Below are 19,735 nucleotides of genomic sequence, written 5' to 3'. Positions count from 1 at the left end.
TTCTCTCTAACCGCAGGAAGTCGTACAGGTCACCCAACCATGCTGCTACCCCCCCCCCCCCCCCCCCCCCCCCCGGGGTGGTGATACCGTCCAGCAAAATTCGTTGCCGTGCAATCAGAGAGGCGAAGGCCAAGCCATCGGCCTTCCTCCTCTCCATGAGCTCCGGCTTCTCTGAAACCCCAAATATCGCCACCAAAGGGTCCGGGTCCACTCCCTCCTCCACTGTCCTGGCTAAGACCGCGAACACTCCCGCCCAGAATCATCCCAATTTTCCGCAACCCCAAAACATGTGAGCGTGATTCGCTGGCCCCCGCCCACACCTCTCACTCTTGCAGGTACTTCTTTTTTTCTCTTTTTATAGAGTACCCAATTCATTTTCCAATTAAGGGGCAATTTAGCGTGGCTAATCCACCTACCCTGCACATCTTTGGGTTGTGGGGGCAAAACCCACGCAGACCCGGGGAGAATGTGCAAACTCCACACAGACAGTGACCCAGAGCCGGGATCGAACCTGGGACCTCGGCGCCGTGAGGCAGCAGGGCTAACCCACCGTGCTGCCCTTGCAGGTACTTTATAAAGGATGTGAGGCAACCCGCCTCTACCACCCTCCCAGGCCGTGCGTTCCAGACCGTCACCACCCTCTGGGTAAAAAGCTTTTTCCCCAAACCCCCCCCCCCCCCCACCTCCTGCCTCTCACCTTGAACTTCTGTCCCTTCTTAACTGACCTTTCAACTAAGGGGAACAGCTGACCAAAGATCATGCCTCTCAGGGGCAGCAGGGTAGCATGGTGGTTAGCATAAATGCTTCACAGCTCCAGGGTCCCAGGTTCGATTCCCGGCTGGGTCACTGTCTGTGTGGAGTCTGCACATCCTCCCCCTGAGTGCGTGGGCTTCCTCCGGGTGCTCCGGTTTCCTCCCACAGTCCAAAGATGTGTGGGTTAGGTGGATTGGCCATGCTAAATTGCCCGTAGTGTCCTAATAAAAGTAAGGCTAAGGGGGGGGTTGTTGGGTTACGGGTATAGGGTGGATACGTGGGTTTGAGTAGGGTGATCATGGCTCGGCACAACATTGAGGGCCGAAGGGCCTGTTCTGTGCTGTACTGTTCTATGTCCATGTCAATCTTTATTTTAATATATAAATTTAGAGTACCCAATTCATTTTTTTCAATTAAGGGGCAAATTAGCATAGCCAATCCTACCCTGCCCTGCACATCTTTGGGTTGTGGAGGCGAAACCCACGCAAACACAGGGAGAATGTGCAAACACCACACGGACAGTGACCCAGAGCCAGGATCAAACCTGGGATCTCGGTGCTGTTCGGCAGCAGTGCTAACCACTACGCCACCGTGTCTGCCTCCATGCCCCTCATAATCTTGTCCACCTCGATCAGGTCGCCCCTCAGTCTCTGCTCCAGAGAAAACAACCCAAGCCTATCCAACCTCTCTTCATAACTGAAACGCTCCATCCCAGGCAGCATCCTGGTGAATTTCCTCTGCATCCCCTCCAGTACAATCACATAATTCCTATAATGTGGTGACCAGAACTGCACACAGTACTCCAGCTGTGGCCTCACCAAAGTTCTATACAACTCCAACATGACCTCCCTGCGTTTGTAATCTCTGCCTCGATTGATAAAGGCCAGTGTCCCATATGCCTTTCTCACCCCCCTATTAACCTGCCCTTCTGCCTTCAGAGATCTATGGTCAAACACACCAAGGTCTCTTTGTTCCTCAGAACTTCCCAGTGTCGGACCGTTCAGTGAATACTTCCTTGTCACATTGTTCCTTCCAAAGTGTATCACCTCACACTTTCCAGGGTTAAATTCCATCTACCGCTTCTCCGCCCATTTGACCATCCCGTCTCTATCTTTCTGTAACCCTCGACACAGTTAACCACCCGGCCAATCTTTGTGTCATTCGCAAACTTACTGATCCCCCCCTCCCCCACCCCACATAGTCATCTATGTAATTTATATAAATGATGAATAATAGGGGTCCCAGCACAGATCCCTGTGGTACCCCACTGGTCACTGGCTTCCAGTCCCTAAAGCAGCCGCCTGTCATCGCCCTCTGTCTCCTACAGCTTAGCCAGCTTTGAATCCACCTTATCAGGTTCCCCTGTATCCCATGTGCATTTGCCTTCTTTATAAGTCTCCCATGTGGCACCTTGTCAAAAGCTTTGCTGAAATCCATGTAAACTACATCAACTGCACCACCCTCATCTACCTGCTCACATGCTCAAAAAATTCAATCAAATTCGTTAGGCCTAACCTCCCTCTGACAAAGCCACACTGACTATTCCTATTCACCCCATCTACGTCCCTTATAATCTTGTACACCTCAATCAGGTCACCCCTCAGCTTTCTCTGCTCCAGCGAAAACAACCCCAGCCTAACCAGCCTCTCTCCATAACTTAAACGCTCCATCCCAGGGAACATCCTGGTGAATCTCCTCTGCATCCCCTCCAGTACAATCACATCCTGCCTATGATGTGGTGACCAGAATGCCTCACCAATGTTTTATACAGCTCCAGCAGACTCCGACCCTTTTCCTGGTCATCCTCTTGCTCCTAAAATACTTTAGGATTGTCCTTTTTTTTTACTCACCAATGTTTTTTCATACCCCCTCTTCACTCTCCTAATTTATTTTTTAAAAAACCCCCGTCACTTTCTATACCCCTCGAGGACTCCTCGATCAATATTGAGAGACTACCTCTTCTTTTACACACTCCCCCCCCACCCCCCACCCACTGCCGCCCCGTCTCGTCTGAAGACCCCCAAGTATTGAGCTGCCAGTCCTACCCTTCCTTCAACCATGTCTCTGTGATAGCAATAATATCATATTCCCATGTGTTAATCAACACTCTTAACTCATCTGCCTTACCCATAAGACTCCTTACATTAAAATAAATGCCATCCAGCCATATTCCCTTGTGTCTTAATGTGTCTATAATCTCTCTGCCTTCCAGGCTGACTGGGTTTTTCTTCCATATCCAGATGTGCCCCACCTATCTGATTACCCAGCCTCCTGCCACTGGGAAACACCCCCCCCCCCACCCCCCCTCCCCACTTTTCTATTTTACCAAAAGGTTTCATGATTTTAAAACCGCTTAGTACCCGAACACAAAAAAATCTGTTCACCTGAGGAAGGAGCAGCGCTCCGAAAGCTCGTGTTTGAAACAAACCTGTTGGAGTTTAACCTGGTGGTTGTCAGACTTCTTACTGTGCTCACCCCCAGTCCAACGCCGGCATCTCCACGTCACAAAAAAAATCTGTTGCAGGGTGCAGTTGGCCACAGCGCCCACTAGATGGTGATGTGAGGCTGTGGAGTCTGGGTGTGGGATCTTTCTTTGCTCCAGCCACATTGCTGAGGAGTAAGCACCAATTTAAAAATCACTGACCCTAACCCTCCCTGTTTCCCCTGAACCTGGGGTGGGGGGGGGGGGGGCAGTGATGGAATGCGAGTGAAATTGGGCGAAATGCAGAGTAAGGGGACAGGTAGGGTTAAAGGGGGAGAAATGATTTCTGCTGTTATTTTTGGGGGGGGGGGTGAAGGGTGGGTCTAGGATTAGGGAGGTGGAACTTTCAGTGGAACCTTTGCCGTGTTGACTGTACACCAGTACAGAGCAGAAGGGCTGAATGGCCTGTTTCTCGGGGTGGGGGTAAATTCTATGTTATTTTCACCATTTCTCCAAACCCCCACTTCACATTCAATCTCTTCCCCCCCCCCCCCCCCCCCCCCCCCCCAAAACCCTCATTTAGATCTCCCCTCTGCCGGTCTGATGGTCACAGCCCTGAGGAGGTCACCATTCGGCCCGTCGCCTCCGTGCCAGCTCTCACCCTCTTCTCCGCCACCAGCACCCCCCCCCCCCCACCCCAACAAAAGTCTGAGAACACGCACTAACGGATTCAAAAACAGCTTATCCCCCGCTCTTACCAGACTCCTGAATGACCTGCTTATGGACTGAACTGATCTCTCTGCACATCTTCCCCACTGAGTAGAACCACACTCCGCATGCTTCACCCGATGTCTGTGTTTATGTATTTACATTGTGTATCTATCGTTATGTCCTGCCTTTCATGTATGGAACGATCTGTGTGGACCGAACGCAGGACAATACATTTCACCGTACCTCGATCCACGCGACAATAAATCAAATCCAAATCCAGTGCCCCCCCCCCCCCGTGCCCCTACCTACCCCACTGTGCCAACCACCCCCCTGCAACTTAATTAAACTCCCCCATTCCCCCTCCCCCTCACGCATTGCCTCCTGTTCAATTTATAACAAGCGCCTTAAATTAAAATTTCATTGCTGAAATCCTTTTTTTAAATCTACCAAACAGAAATAAAACCAGGAAGAGAAGGGTGAGTCTTGGAGGGAGGAAGGGGGCAGGGCGGGGGGGGGGGGGGGGGGGTTAATAGGGAGGCTCGGATAACTCACTTTTCCAACTTCTTCCATCGGGCAGAGATTCAGAAGTCTGAGAACACGGACGAACAGACTCAAAAGCAGCTTCTTCCCCACTGTCACCAGACTCCTAAATGACCCTGTTATGGACTGACCTCATTCACACTACACCCATGTCTGCTTCATCCGATGCCAATGCTTATGTAGTACATTGTATATATTGTGTTGCCCTATTATGTATTCTCATGTATTTTCTTGAATTCTGTTTAATTCCCTTTTCTTCCCATGTACTGAATGATCTGTTGAGCTGCTTGCAGAAAAATACTTTTCACTGTACCTCGGTACACGTGACAATAAACAAATCCAATCCAATCCAATCATATATAAAATACACCATAAAATCCTCATTTTATAAATCCTTTTTTTAAATCTGGGACACACACAAAAAAAAATGAAACCAATGTTCCAGGAAGAGGGAGGTGGTTGTTGGAGTGCGGGGGGGGGGTTAATAGATCGTCTCCTCTTTAACATATAAAATGCACCTTAAAAAATATATTTTTTTTAATCCTGTTTTGTCCCTGGGACACTCAGAGCCCCGGACAAAAGTTGAAAGCCGTGTCTGGTCAGGAAGGAATTAAAAACTAGGCACCGACGAGGATGGGATTCGAACCCACGCGTGCAGAGCACAATGGATTAGCAGTCCATCGCCTTAACCACTCGGCCACCTCGTCCTACAGAGTTACAGGCGGCCTCGCGATTCCATGAGCTCGGCACTTGGTTACATTGTTGCCACCGCCGCCGCCGGATACAAATGTCGCAACGTTCGATTGATTGTCTCAACGTTCGATTCATTGTCGCAACGTTCGATTCATTGTCGCAACGGTCCATCCGCTGTCTCAACGTTCCGCCCCCTCCCGGCCACGTGTCCTCCTCCACACTCAGCTTCATTCAAGCTTTGACCTCCCCCCCTCCCTCCACAGATAATTGGGGGGGGGGGGGGAGGGCGGGTTGGCAGGGGTGGGAACGCGGAGGGGCCGAATGGCCTCCCTTCGGATTGAGAGGCCGGAGTCGGAATTACAGGAAGGCAGAGAGGGAGGCCATTCAGCCCCTCTTCTCTACCCCCGCCCCCCCCCCCCCACCTTTCACAGAATTAGAGATATAGGTAAGAGGAAAGGGGGCATTCAGCCCCTCTAGTCTACCCACCCCCACCTTTCACAGAATTGTTAGAGACATAGGTAAGAGGAAAGGGCCATTCAGCCCCTCTACCCCTCACCTTCCACAGAATTATTAGAGATATAGGTAAGAGGAAAGGGGGCATTCAGCCCCTCTAGTCTACCCACCCCCACCTTTCACAAATTGTTAGAGACATAGGTAGCACGAGGAGGCCATTCAGCCCCTCGAGCCCCCCTTCACAGCATAGTGACATGGGGAATGGGGGTAGGAGGCCATTCAGCCCCTCTAGTCTACCCCCCACCTTTTACAGAATTGTTAGAGACAGAGGTAATAATAATAATCTTTATCATTGTCACAAGTAGGCTTAAATCAACACTGCAATGAGGTCACTGTGAAAAGCCCCAAACATAAGTAGCAGGAGGAGGCCATTCAGCCCCTCGAGTCTACTACCCCCACCCTTCACAGAATTGTTGCAAACAGGTAACAGGAGCAGGAGGAGGCCATTCGGCCCTTCGAGCCCACCCCGCCATTCATTACCATCATGGCTGATCATCCAACTCAATACCCTGATCCAAGCCACCCCATCTCCCTTGATCCCCTTCATCACCTCGCCCCCCCCCCGCCTCCACCAGTGCTGTACCTGACCGCTTCAGCCCACCATCTCTGTACCGTCGATTTAGTGCCGAGAGGGCGGGTTTAGAGCGCGGAGCGGGCTGGTTGGGAGCGGCGGGATTTAGAGCGAGGAGCGGGCGGGTTTAGCGGGGCGGGTTGGGAGCGGCGGGGTTTAAACGCGGCGGGTGGGATTTAGACCGGAGCGGGCGGGATTTAGACGGCGGCGCGGCGGGATTTAGACAGCGGTGGGCGGGGTTTAGACGGCGGCGGGCGGGATTTATACGGCGGCGGGGCGGGGTTTAGACGGCGGCGGGCGGGATTTAGACGTGGCAGGGCGGGGTTTAGACATCGGTGGGCGGGATTTAGACGTGGCAGGGCGGGGTTTAGACAGCGGTGGGCGGGATTTATACGGCGGCGGGGCGGGGTTTAGACAGCGGTGGGCGGGATTTAGACCAGAGCGGGCGGGGTTTAGACCAGAGCGGGCGGGGTTTAGACCAGAGCGGGCGGGGTTTAGACGTGGCAGGGCGGGGTTTAGACCGGAGCGGGCGGGATTTAGACCGGAGTGGGCGGGATTTAGACAGCAGCGGGCGGGATTTAGATGGCAGCGGGCGGGATTTAGACGGCAGCGGGCGGGATTTAGACCGGAGCGGGCGGGATGCGGGGCGGGGTTTAGGCCGCGGCGGGCGGGGTTCAGACACGGAGCGGGCGGGGTTCAGACCGGAGCGGGCGGGGCGGGATGCGGGGCGGGATGCGGGGCGGGATTTAGACGGCAGCGGGCGGGGTTTAGACCGGAGCGGGCGGGATGCGGGGCGGGATTTAGACCGGAGCGGGCGGGATGCGGGGCGGGATTTAGATGGCGGTGGGCGGGATTTAGACGCAGCGGGCGGGGTTTAGACCCGAGCGGGCGGGGTTTAGACCGGAGCGGGCGGGGTTTAGACCGTGGCGGGCGGGATGCGGGGCGGGATTTAGACGGCAGCGGGCGGGGTTTAGACCGGAGCGGGCGGGGTTTAGACCGCGGCGGGCGGGATGCGGGGCGGGATTTAGACGGCAGCGGGCGGGGTTTAGACCGGAGCGGGCGGGATTTAGACCGGAGCGGGCGGGGTTTAGACCGCGGCGGGCGGGATGCCGGCCCCTCTCTCCCTCCCCAGGCCCCGCTCTGTATTTCAGGCTCTGGCCGCCTCGCTGCTGCTGTTGGCCGCCCTCCAGCTGCTGTATTTGTGGCTGTTGCCGGGGGAGCGGCCCCGGGATCCGAACCGCCGGTTCCGGGCAGCACAGAGGCCGCTGGCCCGGGACAGCCACCTGGATGCCAGCGGCAGGTACCGGCTGTACCGGGATGTAGGGGGTAGCAGACTCCCTGGGAGGGGGGTCCAGCTCAGCCTGGCCACCCACACCTCTGTCCACAACCTGTACCAGCTGCCAGCGTTACTCCGGCGCTGGCAGGCTCCCCTGGCACTGGCTGTCTTTGCTCTGGCTGGCGAGGTGCCCCAGGCTCTGCTGGCAGTGCGGGGACTGCAGCTATACTGCCCAGGGGTGCAGGACAGGGTCACCTTCACCCTGGTCACCCCCAGCGGCCTCCGCCTGCCAGCTTTGCCCCCTGCCCGCCAAGACGGGGCGGAGGAGGGGGTGCCCTGGGACCCCCGGCTGGATTCGGACACCGAGCCCGAGCCTCACCCCCCCTGCCAGCGGGCGCTGGCCCCCCTGCACCGCCTTCGGCTCCAGCACCGCAACTACGCCCTGGGCAACGCCACCTACCCCAACAACCTGCTCCGCAACGCTGCGCGCGAGGCCCTGCCCTCCCAGCACGTCCTCCTCATCGACATGGACATGCTGCCCAGCGGAGGGCTCCACGCCCACTTCCTGGACCTCCTGTCCAGCCGGCGGGGCGCCTCCTCGCCACAGGAGCCCCCCCCTGACCGCACCCTCTACGTCCTGCCCGCGCTCGAGATCCGCCACAGCCGGCGGGTGCCCTGGGACAAGGCCGAGCTCCAGCGCCTGTACCAGGTGGCTGAGGTGCGGCCCTTCTACTCGGAGCTGTGCCCCCGCTGCCAGGCCCCCACCAACTACAGCCGCTGGATCAACCTGCCCGCCGGGGGCCCCGGGCTCCGGATAGCCTACACCCGCCTCTGGATGGACCCCTGGGAGCCCTTCTACATCTCCCGCAGCACCGTGCCCCCTTTCGACGAGAGGTTCGAGCAGTATGGTTTCAACCGCATCAGTCAGGTGAGCTGTTCGACTGTGTGGGGCAGCGTAAGCCAACCTGGGTGACGGGGATGGGGAGGTATGGGTGACGAGGACAGTTAACGTCGGGGAGCTGATGGGCCTTGAAGAGCATCATCTGATGGTTAAAGGGGTGTAGCCCGGATGCAATGTGGGTGGAGGGGGCGGTGCAAATGGTTAGCGTTGTTGGGCTATTCAACCATAGGACCATTACATGGCAGAGGTGAGTGAGTTGTTAATCCCTGTACTTCGCAAATCCTCTCTCGCCTCAGAGTTGAAGTTTGTATCCCATTCCAGAGGCCTGACATAAACACAGCCTGGCAACACTGAGGGAGTGTCGCGCTGTCAGAGGGTCAGTACTGAGGGAGGGCCGCAGTCAGTACTGAGGGAGTGTCGCACTGTCAGAGGGTCAGTACTGAGGGAGTGTCGCACTGTCAGAGGGTCAGTACTGAGGGAGTGCCGCACTGTCAGAGAGTCAGTACTGAGGCAGCGTCGCACTGTCAGAGGGTCAGTACTGAGGGAGTGCCGCACTGTCAGAGGGTCAGTACTGAGGGAGCTGCACTGTCAGAGGGTCAGTACTGAGGGAGTGCCGCACTGTCAGAGGGTCAGTACTGAGGGAGCTGCACTGTCAGAGGGTCAGTACTGAGGGAGTGCCGCACTGTCAGAGGGTCAGTACTGAGGGAGAGCCGCACTGTCAGAGGGTCAGTACTGAGGGAGTGCCGCACTGTCAGAGGGTCAGTACTGAGGGAGCGCCGCACTGTCAGAGGGTCAGTACTGAGGGAGTGCTGCACTGTCAGAGGGTCAGTACTGAGGGAGCGCCGCACTGTCAGAGGGTCAGTACTGAGGGGGTGCCGCACTGTCAGAGAGTCAGTACTGAGGCAGCGTCGCACTGTCAGAGGGTCAGTACTGAGGGAGTGCTGCACTGTCAGAGGGTCAGTACTGAGGGAGCTCCGCACTGTCAGAGGGTCAGTACTGAGGGAGTGCCGCACTGTCAGAGGGTCAGTACTGAGGGAGCTGCACTGTCAGAGGGTCAGTACTGAGGGAGTGCCGCACTGTCAGTGGGTCAGTACTGAGGGAGCTGCACTGTCAGAGGGTCAGTACTGAGGGAGTGCCGCACTGTCAGAGGGTCAGTACTGAGGGAGTGCCGCACTGTCAGAGGGTCAGTACTGAGGGAGTGCCGCACTGTCAGAGGGTCAGTACTGAGGGAGCCGCTCTGTGGGAGGGTCAGTACTGAGGGAGTGCCGCACTGTCAGAGGGTCAGTACTGAGGGAGTGCCGCACTGTCAGAGGGTCAGTACTGAGGGAGTGCCGCACTGTCAGAGGGTCAAAGCTGAATAAACCACGATGCTCTTTGTCCTACGAGGCAAGCTGGTTTGAACAGAACGGTAGCACTGAAGAAGAGAGGTAACTTTCGCTAAACTGCCTCCTGCTTATATGCATAAAATCTTCTAATCGGTCAAGGACTGCTTCTGTTATCTTATCACTTATTGTTGGTTAATTGCCTGTAGCCAAAGGCTAATTTGATGTATTATCATCAATATCTGTTTTAATGAAATTAGTGTCTGCGTGAATGTCAGGTGCCTTCAGATATATTGGCAAAGAGGGACTGCTATAGAGATCTGTCTCTTTTCAGTGTTGCCATGTTTCTCAGATATATAGATTGTCAAATAGACACTTCTTTGAGGCTGTTATTCTGAATGTCAAGAGTTATATAGTTAAGGGAGGATTTGAGTGTTATTTATCTGGAGAATTTCCTATCCTCATGGTTTGAATAATTATCGGTGCAGGGGGAGTGATCTAAAGAATTTACGGTGTGTTAAAGCAAGGTTTTCCTTATCCAGTATTTGTTTGGAATGTATTAATGATCCTTGAAGTCAGCTAGGAATTTCTCCCAGCAAATGGTGATATCTGCATGACCTTTAGCGGAAGTGGTTTTATTCCACTTTGAATTAAAATGCTGGTTGTATTAATTTCTGTTGCCTTATTTCTTTTTTTTTTAATAAACAATTTTATTGAGGTAGTTTTTGGCTTTATAAACAGTTACAGACATCATCAGAAAGGAAGCAAAAAAAGGCAAAAATGTGCAAACATCCACGTACTTTCAATACTTCAATCGTAACCTATTGCACAAGCCCGCTCCTCTCCCACCGGCACTACCCGCCAATTTATCCCTCCTACTCTACTCTACCCCCCCCCCCCTTCCCCCCCACCCCCCTGCTGACGCTCACTCTCCCGCAAAGAAGTCAATAAATGGTTGCCACCTCCGGGTGAACCCCTGTACAGATCCCCTCAAGGCGAACTTAATTTTTTCCATCCCCAGGAAACTCGACATGTCCGCAAGCCACAACTCAGTCTTCGGGGGCTTTGAGTCCCTCCACGCCAATAATATTCGTCGCCGGGCTATCAGGGAAGCAAAGGCCAGCACATCGGCCTCTTTCTCCCCCTGGGCGCCCGGGTCTTCCGAAACCCCAAAAATTGCCACACCTAGACTCATCACCACCCTTGTTTTTAACACCTGGGACATGACCCCCGCAAATCCCTCCCAGTACCCCCTCAGCTCAGGGCATGCCCAAAACATGTGAACATGGTTCGCTGGTCCTCCCGCGCACCTAGCGCATTTGTCCTCTATCCCGAAAAATTTGCTCATCCGAGCCACCGTCATATGGGCCCGGTGAACGACCTTAAATTGGATCAGCCCGAGCCTAGCACATGTCGCGGTCGAATTTACCCTACTCAGGGCCTCTGCCCACAGCCCACTGTTGCCTTATTTCTAACCGAACTCTGCGGCGAACGTGATATTCATCACACCCCCCTCTTGATAGACCTACATTCTTATTAATCACTGAGTTGCTCTTAATTGAGTCTGTCCTTTCATCTGCGCAATTATTGACTTCTTCGTTGGAAAACCTTTAGTCGGAAGGAACAGGAGAATGTGCATTTGTTTGGCAAGCTATCTTGTAATTAATTCTCGGGTCCATTCTATAGTGGAAGATAATCGCTTCCAAGGACATCCCCACATTCATTGAGGATTCCATGGATTCGATCCTTCAAACGTTGTTGACCTATAAGGGGTAATGTTTCCATTTTCTGTAGGAATGATTGCTTCCCTGCCCATTGCAGACATTTGACTTCTATAGTTCTAATCAATGTATTTTTTGTTCTGCCTCTCGCTGCAATAGCGACGGTGATGGCATTTTGCATGAGGCCTAAGCCTTGTTGAAGAGCTGTTTTCTTTTTTCAGGATTCAATTCAGTCTCTATTTCTTTTTCTGTTTAGTCAATTTCCTTTGCATCAAGTTCATCAGATAATTACAAATGATTTCAAACTTCTCTGAATGATTAGAGTTTACTCTACTTGATTTGAGTCTCTTTTCTTGTTTCTGATGGGGGGGCGGCTCAGGAGTCTTGTTCCTGTGAGTCACAGGGGTGTAGCCACAAGCTCCCGGAGCTTCTTTATCTTTTTGTTGAGGTGGAGAAGTGGAATCAATTTTTGTATTTTATTTCATCGTTAATATGTTCCCTTTTTGGATTGTCTGCGGGAGGTGTCGATGAGATTGGATCCATTCTCATGTATTCACATCCAGTCTACCTTCCTAGCTGCTTCTGTGCTTTCCTTATTTTCTGATGTGTTGGAAAGTGTTAAGCCGCCAAATCTCAGGTATTCCCATGTCGAATATTTGGGATAACGAGGTTGAATAGATTTTGTCTGTATTCCCCTTTGAGATGCATAGGGTATCTTTTTTGAAAATTGAAAATCGCTTATTGTCACGAGCAGGCTTCAATGAAGTTACTGTGAAAAGCCCCTAGTCGCCACATTCCGGCACCTGTTCGGGGAGTGCTGCTGGCCTACTTTAAAAGCCAGCGATTTAGCCCAGAGAGCTAAACCAGCCCCTTTTTGGAAAGGGGGGGGGTTAAGAATAAAATCCTTTTCTTTTCTGGAAAAATAGTGTCAGGAGTCTCATCCATAGATCATAGAATTTACAGTGCAGAAGGAGGCCATTCAGCCCATCAAGTCTGCACCGGCTCTTGGAAAGAGCACACTATCCAAGGTCAACACTTCCACCCTATCCCCGTAACCCAGCAACCCCACCCAACACGAAGGGCAATTTTGGACACTAAGGGCAATTTAGCATGGCCAATCCACCTAACCTGCACATCTTTGGACTGTGGGAGGAAACCGGAGCACCCGGAGGAAACCCACGCACACACGGGGAAACACACAGACAGGGACCCAAGCCGGGAATCGAAGCTGGGACCCTGGAGCTGTGAAGCAATTGTGCTAACCGCTATGCTACCGTGCTGCCCGATCCTGAGTACATTGTGTCGATTCTGAGGTGTAATACTTTTGAACATGTGCTTGTTCAGCTTGTTGGAGAGATTTGCCTTGGGGCTCTGCTCGATATTCGGCCTTTAACCAAGTTCCAGTGTTTTCTGGTTGTACATGGGGATTACCCACTACCGATTCCCATAAGGTGGCCAGATTGTCCGAGTTCCATGTGGTACTCTGGGGAATCCAAGGATTTACTTGATCCTTTTCTCGGGGAATGGCAGGAAAGTAGAAACCTCTTGTGGTGAATGAGATTCACACGGTATTATAAGTTACCAATGTCACTATGTTCCAAGTATATATATGTATCAATATTGTACGTGCAGTTGCACTACCTGACCACCAGGGGGAGTCGCTCTGGGAGTACTCGAGAGTTTGTACTGGGCTCCCCGCTTGGCTCCGCCCAGAACTCCTCCCCCTGGAGCTGCTGTATAAAGATCCGTGCCACAGAGTCAGCTGGCCAGTTCACCGAAAGTTCAACGGCGAACAGGCTGGCTCTGTTGTAAGTATATTAAAACCGCTATTCTAATCCTACAAGCACGTGTCCGTGGAATTGATGGTTCCAGCACCCCGACAAGAGAATTCTATATCGCACTTATCATTTCTAAATTGCAGCATGCAACGCAGGCATGGCTTTATTTCCCCCTGGCCATTCTCTTGGTGACAAATTAAACATTTGGTCTCCCCGGGAGGAGTTATCACAAATAACAGCGAGAAATTGAAGAGTGTCTTGATCATCACTTAACAAATTATTTTCATTCTTGTTCTCTTGAGGCTTGAATGGTAAGTGCCTCAAAGTAACCGGTTCTTAGTTCAGTTTTTAAGGCTTTGTATCGTTGGTAATGCAGTCCTTCCTCCACACGCAAGAGCAAATCTTTCTCTTATCATTTTCCCAAAATATAATTCGAAGTTTTTGTTTTTAAAAAAAAAAACGATATTCGAGATACTGGTAATAAATTGTCTGGAGAATGGGTTTCGTTTAATTCAACGAACGGAAGGGATAATAATTGTTCCTGGTTCCTCATTGTTAATGGGAGCAGATCATCGATTAAGTACTGTTGGTCCCAATAATGTTGGGCTTCTCGATGGCTGGGTGGTGTTAGAATAAAAAGAGTTCCGGTTGCTTCTAAACACTCCGTTTGTCGATGAGCTTGGTCGATACAGGAACAAAGTGTTCGCCATCGTTCCGATAAGGTTGGGATGAATTGTTTTATCACATGAAGGTAATGTTATACAGGTGCTAGCATCAATTCAGGTATCAGTACTTAATTCAAGATATGTCTATGTATAAGTAATAGGATCGTTATAATTAGTTGTCAATTTCCAGGAGACGTTCGATGACGAATCGATTGTGAAATTCTCGGGGTTTATATCAGATTCAGCGAGGTATTCGATAAGTGAAGCTCGGGTTACAGTTTCAGAATCTGCAAGATGCGTGGCAAATGAAGTGAGGCTTGTTACGGCATTGGTACCTCCTGTCCACCTCCAACATCTCCTCTATCAGCCTTCGACGCTCCGCCCCCTGCTCTTTATCCATCTTGGCCTTAAATGATATCACCTCCACCCTCACCCCTGCCTCCCAGACCACTGCCTGCGATGCGTCCCCCGAAGAGTTAAATCCTAAATACTCCTCAATCACCTTCCCGATCTTATCGCAGAAACTTTGCCCGATTTTCGCTTGCTAGCGTGGAGGCCTCTGACCAGGCCTCACTCCCCTCCCCCCTGCCTGGTCTCAAAAAACAAAGAAATTCCCTTCAAACAAACAACACTCAATGCAAGCACACATTCCCCAGAAAACTGCAAAAGAAAACCCAACTCCGACCCCTCCCAAACAGGCAACTTCACACCCTTCAATCACCAATAACAGCATGAAATACAATCTTCCACCACCCCTACTCCGGGTCCAAGAGCAGATCCCATTCCTCAATTCTGCGCCAGGCCTTCCGTCTTCGCAAACTACTCCGCCGCCTCTTTGGAGTTGTAGGTCACCCTCAACTTAGCTGGGTACACTATGCTGAACCGCACCCTGGTGTTTTACAGTGCCATCTTCACTAGGCCGAAGATCGCCCCCCCCCTCCTCGCCAACTCCACCGTTAAGTCCTGGTAGATACGTATACCAGCTCCCGCCCACTGAACCTCCCACTTCTGCTTTGCCCAACTCAGGACCTTCTGGAACGCTTTGCCAGCGGAGGTGGTAGAGGCGGGCACGATAGCATCATTTAAGATGCATCTGGACAGGTATATGAACGGGCGGGAACGGAGGGAAGTAGATCCTTGGAAAATAGGCGACAGGTTTAGATAAAGGATCTGGATCGGCGCAGGCTGGGAGGGCCGAAGGGCCTGTTCCTGTGCTGTAATTTTCTTTGTTCTTTGTTTTGTTCTTCTTTACTGCTCTTGGCGTCTCCTTGGTCTTTGGTTTGGGCCTCAACGACCGATGAGCCGTGTCCAGTTTGTACCGAGCGGGGTCATCTCCCTCCCCCACCAACATCTTAGCAAAATACTCCTCGGACCCTCCGCCCCCTCGGGCAGGCCCACGAGTCTCAAGGTTCTGCCGCCTGGATCTGTTTTCCAGGCCCTCCACCTTCGCAATCAGTCCTTTGTTGGCCTCCGTCACCCTCTGCAGTTCACCCATCGAGGTGAGCTGACCGCTATGCTGCGACATGGCCTCCTCCAACCCCTTCCGTTTCTCCCCCTGCCCCTGCACCTCGGCCGATGTCCTCGACGCCGCAGCCTCCACCGGAGCATTCGCCTCCACCGCCAACACCTTCCTTGCCGCCATCATTTTCTTCCCCATCACCTCCACGTGTTTAGCAAACTGTTTTCTGAATTCCATGGCCATCACCTGGGTCAGGGCAAGGGGAGCGACCCCACCCAGTGTACCCAGCCTCCGCCATCTCTCCTCCTGCCGTCTGACTCGTTCACTCGACGCCAAACTTTCGCTCGCCCCCTTCTTGCCAGCGGCTTTCTTCCCGGACATTCCCGCACCAGCTTGTTCAAAAACCGCTCTGAAACCAGATATTAAAATCCAAAAACCAGAGCCTCCAGCAGGAGCCACCCAACGTGCGAATTCCATCGACGTGTCACCCCAGCACGTCGCCGAGAATTTTAAACTTAAATATGGGCAGTTATGAGGGCAACGCGGAGCGGGCTAAAGTGAACCGGGAAATAGGGGCCTCATGGTAGCATGGTGGTTAGCATCAATGCTTCACAGCTCCAGGGTCCCAGGTTCGATTCCCGGCTGGGTCACTGTCTGTGTAGAGTCTGCACGTCCTCCCCGTGTGTGCGTGGGTTTCCTCCGGGTGCTCCGGTTTCCTCCCACAGTCCAAAGATGTGCGGGTTAGGTGGATTGGCCATGCTAAATTGCCCGTAGTGTAAGGTTAATGGGGGGATTGTTGGGTTACGGGTATACGGGTTACGTGGGTTTAAGTAGGGTGATCATTGCTCGGCACAACATCGAGGGCCGTAGGGCCTGTTCTGTGCTGTACTGTTCTATGTTCTATGAAACGTGCTTAACATCAATAGATGTTCAGTGGCGGGATTTGCGAACGTCATGTCAGAGGTCCTGGAAGAGAGGGTGAAAGATGAGTCATAGCCACAGAAACCCAAGGAAACCGGGTGCTATTGGGAAACCAAGGGGAAAGGGTGTTAATGGCAGTCCCCAGAGAGAACAAAAGACGTGAAAGGTCAAACAGCAGAGAAACTAACATCAGAGGATGAACTGTAGGTGTAGGGGAAGGGGGAAGCAAAGAGGAGAAAGGTGCAGGAAAGGTGGATAAGATGGGGGGGGGGGGATTAAATGTATATTAAGAAAGAAAGAAATGGTAAAAGACAGTTAAAATTAAATTAAAACTAATGGGTCGAGGTGGGGCTGATCATCTGAAGTTGTTGAATTCGATGTTCAGGCCGGAAGGCTGTAGTGTGCCTAACCGTAAGATGAGATGTTGTTCCTCCAGTTTGCGTTGAGCTTCACTGGAACATTGCAGCAGGCCAAGGACAGACATGTGGGCATGGGAGCAGGGTTTTGTGTTAAAATGGCAAACAACAGGAAGGTCAGGGTCCAGAATGCGCACAGACCAAAGGTGCTGAGCACAGCGATCACCCAGTCTCCGTTTGGTCTCTCCGATATAGAGGAGGCCACATTGGGAGCAGCGAATGCAGTAGATCAAATTGGAAGAGATGCAAGTGAAACGCTGCTTAACCTGGAATGAGTGTTTTGGGCCTGGGATGTTAAGCATGGAAGAGGTAAAGGGGCAGGTGTTACACCTTCTTCCATTGCATGGGAAGGTGCCAGGGGTGCTGGGAGAGGTACTGGGTATGGTGGAGGTGTGGACCGGATTATCTCGGAGGGAACGGTCTCTGCAGAATGCTGACAGGGGGAGTAAAGGGAAGATGTGTTTGGTGGTGGTATCACGCTGGCGTTGGCGAAAATGGCGGAGGATTGTGCGTTGCATACGGAGGCTGGCGGGATGAAATGTGAGGATGAGGGGGACTCTATCCTTGTTCTGGGAGGGAGGGGGGGGGGGGGGGGCGAGGGTAGTGGCGTGGGAGATGGACCGCATAGTTGAGGGCCCTGTCCACAACTGTAGGTGGATAATTGGATATGTTATTGTGATGTGCTTGCCTTCATCGGGCCGCTAATTGTTTAGGTTAATCTGTGAAAATAACAAATGCTTCAATAAAATATTTTCTTAAAAAGATCAGTGGCAAACATTTAAAGAGATATTTCAGATTATCCAGCAGACACATTCCAATGAGGGACAAAAATTGCAGACTGTCACACGGGGGATAACTAAAAATGTTTAATACCGTATTAAACTTAAAAGAGAGAGCAGATATCTGCAATAAACTGAGTCGCAGGAGGCAGAGTAGAAAGAACAGGGTGGCACGCTAGCGCAGTGGTTAGCACTGCTGCCCCATGGAACCGAGGACCCGGGTCACTGTCCGTGGGGAGTTTGCATATTCTCCCCGTGTCTGCGTGGGTCTCGGCCCCACAACCCAAAAAGGTATGCAGGTTAGGCGGAATGGCCATGTTTCTCGGGACTTGTGGGAGGAAACCGGAGCGCCCGGAGGAAACCCACGCAGACACAGTGCAGACTCCGCAGACAGTAACCCAAGCCGGGATTCGAACCCGGGACCCTGGCGCTGTGAAGCCACAGTGCTAACCACTTGTGCTACCGCGCCATTTTTGATTATCAGCCGAGCTCATGACATGGCTGCTGGAAGCAGCCCACATTCACCCAGAGACCCAGTCTCTGCAAACAAAAGGAATACGACCAAGCCTGGCACCTTTTCGAATTATCCAGGAGTTTGAGGAGCCTATTGGTCTCCATCGCTTTTACCATGACCACCAGGCAGCACAGTGGTTAGCACTGTGGCTTCACAGCTCCAGATTCGATTCCTGGCTTGGGTTACTGTCTGTGTGGCGTCTGCACGTTCTCCCCGTGTCTGTGTGGGTTTCCTCCTGCAGTCCAAAGATGTGGTCAGGTGGATTGGCCATGATCAATTGCCCTTAGTGTCCAAATGTTATGGGGGGGGGGGGGGGATTTGGTTTCTTGGGAAAGGGTTGCGTTCTGGAGTTCGCCAGCAATTTGGTGACATTCCCAAGATGGCTGTTTAACCTTTCCAGTTAATTTGCTGCTTTTACCAAGTTTAATTTCTCTTGCTAGGCCTGTGAACTGCACGTAGCTGGATATACCTTTGCTGTGCTGGATAACGCATTCCTCATCCACAAGGGCTTCAAACTGGCCAGCGAGTTCCACCCACAGAAGGACGAGGAGAATCGACGCAACAGAATCCTCTTCCGGCAGTTTAAACAGGAGCTGAAGTCGAAATACCCCGACTCCCCTCGCCGCTGTTGAAATAACGCCCCCCCCCCCCACAACAAAGGATTGGTGATAAAGCCCAGACTGCCTCATTCACCCTCAACACAAGGGGCTACGTGTGATCATCGTCGCTACTGAGGTGGGTGGGTGCTACTTTAGTCAGGTCTTTGCTTTTCCACTGGGTCAGTCTGGACTGGGGCAGTACTGGAAGGAACCTTCACCAACTTTGCCCAACATCAAACCTGGGGCCAAGTCCTAGCCAATACTGAAGTTGTGAAAAAGATTTTTGCCAAAACTGGACTGCGCCTGGATATCAAATATGGGAACAGGTCTGTCACTGTATAACACTGGGGTACAGTGCTGGTGGGGATGGGTCTGTCACTGTATAACACTGGGGTACAGTGCTGGTGGGGACGGGTCTGTCGCTGTATAACACTGGGGTACAGTGCTGGTGGGGACGGGTCTGTCGCTGTATAACACTGGGGTACAGTGCTGGTGGGGACGGGTCTGTCACTGTAAAACACTGGGGTACAGTACTGGTGGGGACGGGTCTGTCGCTGTAAAACACTGGGGTACAGTGCTGGTGGGGACGGGTCTGTCGCTGTATAACACTGGGGTACAGTGCTGGTGGGGACGGGTCTGTCGCTGTATAACACTGGGGTACAGTACTGGTGGGGACGGGTCTGTCGCTGTATAACACTGGGGTACAGTGCTGGTGGGGACGGGTCTGTCGCTGTATAACACTGGGGTACAGTGCTGGTGGGGACGGGTCTGTCGCTGTATAACACTGGGGTACAGTGCTGGTGGGGACGGGTCTGTCGCTGTATAACACTGGGGTACAGTGCTGGTGGGGACGGGTCTGTCGCTGTATAACACTGGGGTACAGTGCTGGTGGGGACGGGTCTGTCGCTGAATAACACTGGGGTACAGTACTGGTGGGGACAGGTCTGTCACTGTATAACACTGGGGTACAGTACTGGTGGGGACGGGTCTGTCAGTGTATAACACTGGGGTACAGTACTGGTGGGGACGGGTCTGTCGCTGTATAACACTGGGGTACAGTGCTGGTGGGGACGGGTCTGTCGCTGTATAACACTGGGGTACAGTACTGGTGGGGACGGGTCTGTCGCTGTATAACACTGGGGTACAGTACTGGTGGGGACGGGTGTCACTGTATAACACTG

General features: G+C 52.6%; 1 protein-coding gene and 1 non-coding gene across 2 annotated transcripts; one reads left to right on the top strand and one right to left on the bottom strand.

Annotated features, from left to right (window-relative positions):
* Positions 1–5,051: 5,051 nt before the first annotated feature.
* trnas-gcu lies at positions 5,052–5,133 on the bottom strand. Its single transcript has one exon. It is a non-coding gene; the product is annotated as a tRNA-Ser (tRNA).
* Positions 5,134–7,265: 2,132 nt separating this feature from the next.
* Positions 7,266–18,832, top strand: b4gat1 (beta-1,4-glucuronyltransferase 1). The gene is made up of 2 exons (XM_038787507.1): positions 7,266–8,407; positions 18,396–18,832. The coding sequence occupies exons 1-2, from the start codon at positions 7,310–7,312 to the stop codon at positions 18,585–18,587; spliced, it is 1,290 nt and encodes a 429-aa protein (XP_038643435.1). The 5' UTR covers positions 7,266–7,309; the 3' UTR covers positions 18,588–18,832.
* The last annotated feature ends 903 nt before the right edge of the window (positions 18,833–19,735 follow it).

This window comes from Scyliorhinus canicula, chromosome 31 (assembly GCF_902713615.1).
Source record: "Scyliorhinus canicula chromosome 31, sScyCan1.1, whole genome shotgun sequence".
In the NCBI taxonomy this organism is placed as follows: domain Eukaryota; kingdom Metazoa; phylum Chordata; class Chondrichthyes; order Carcharhiniformes; family Scyliorhinidae; genus Scyliorhinus; species Scyliorhinus canicula.
This window is presented reverse-complemented; position numbering and strand designations above follow the sequence as displayed.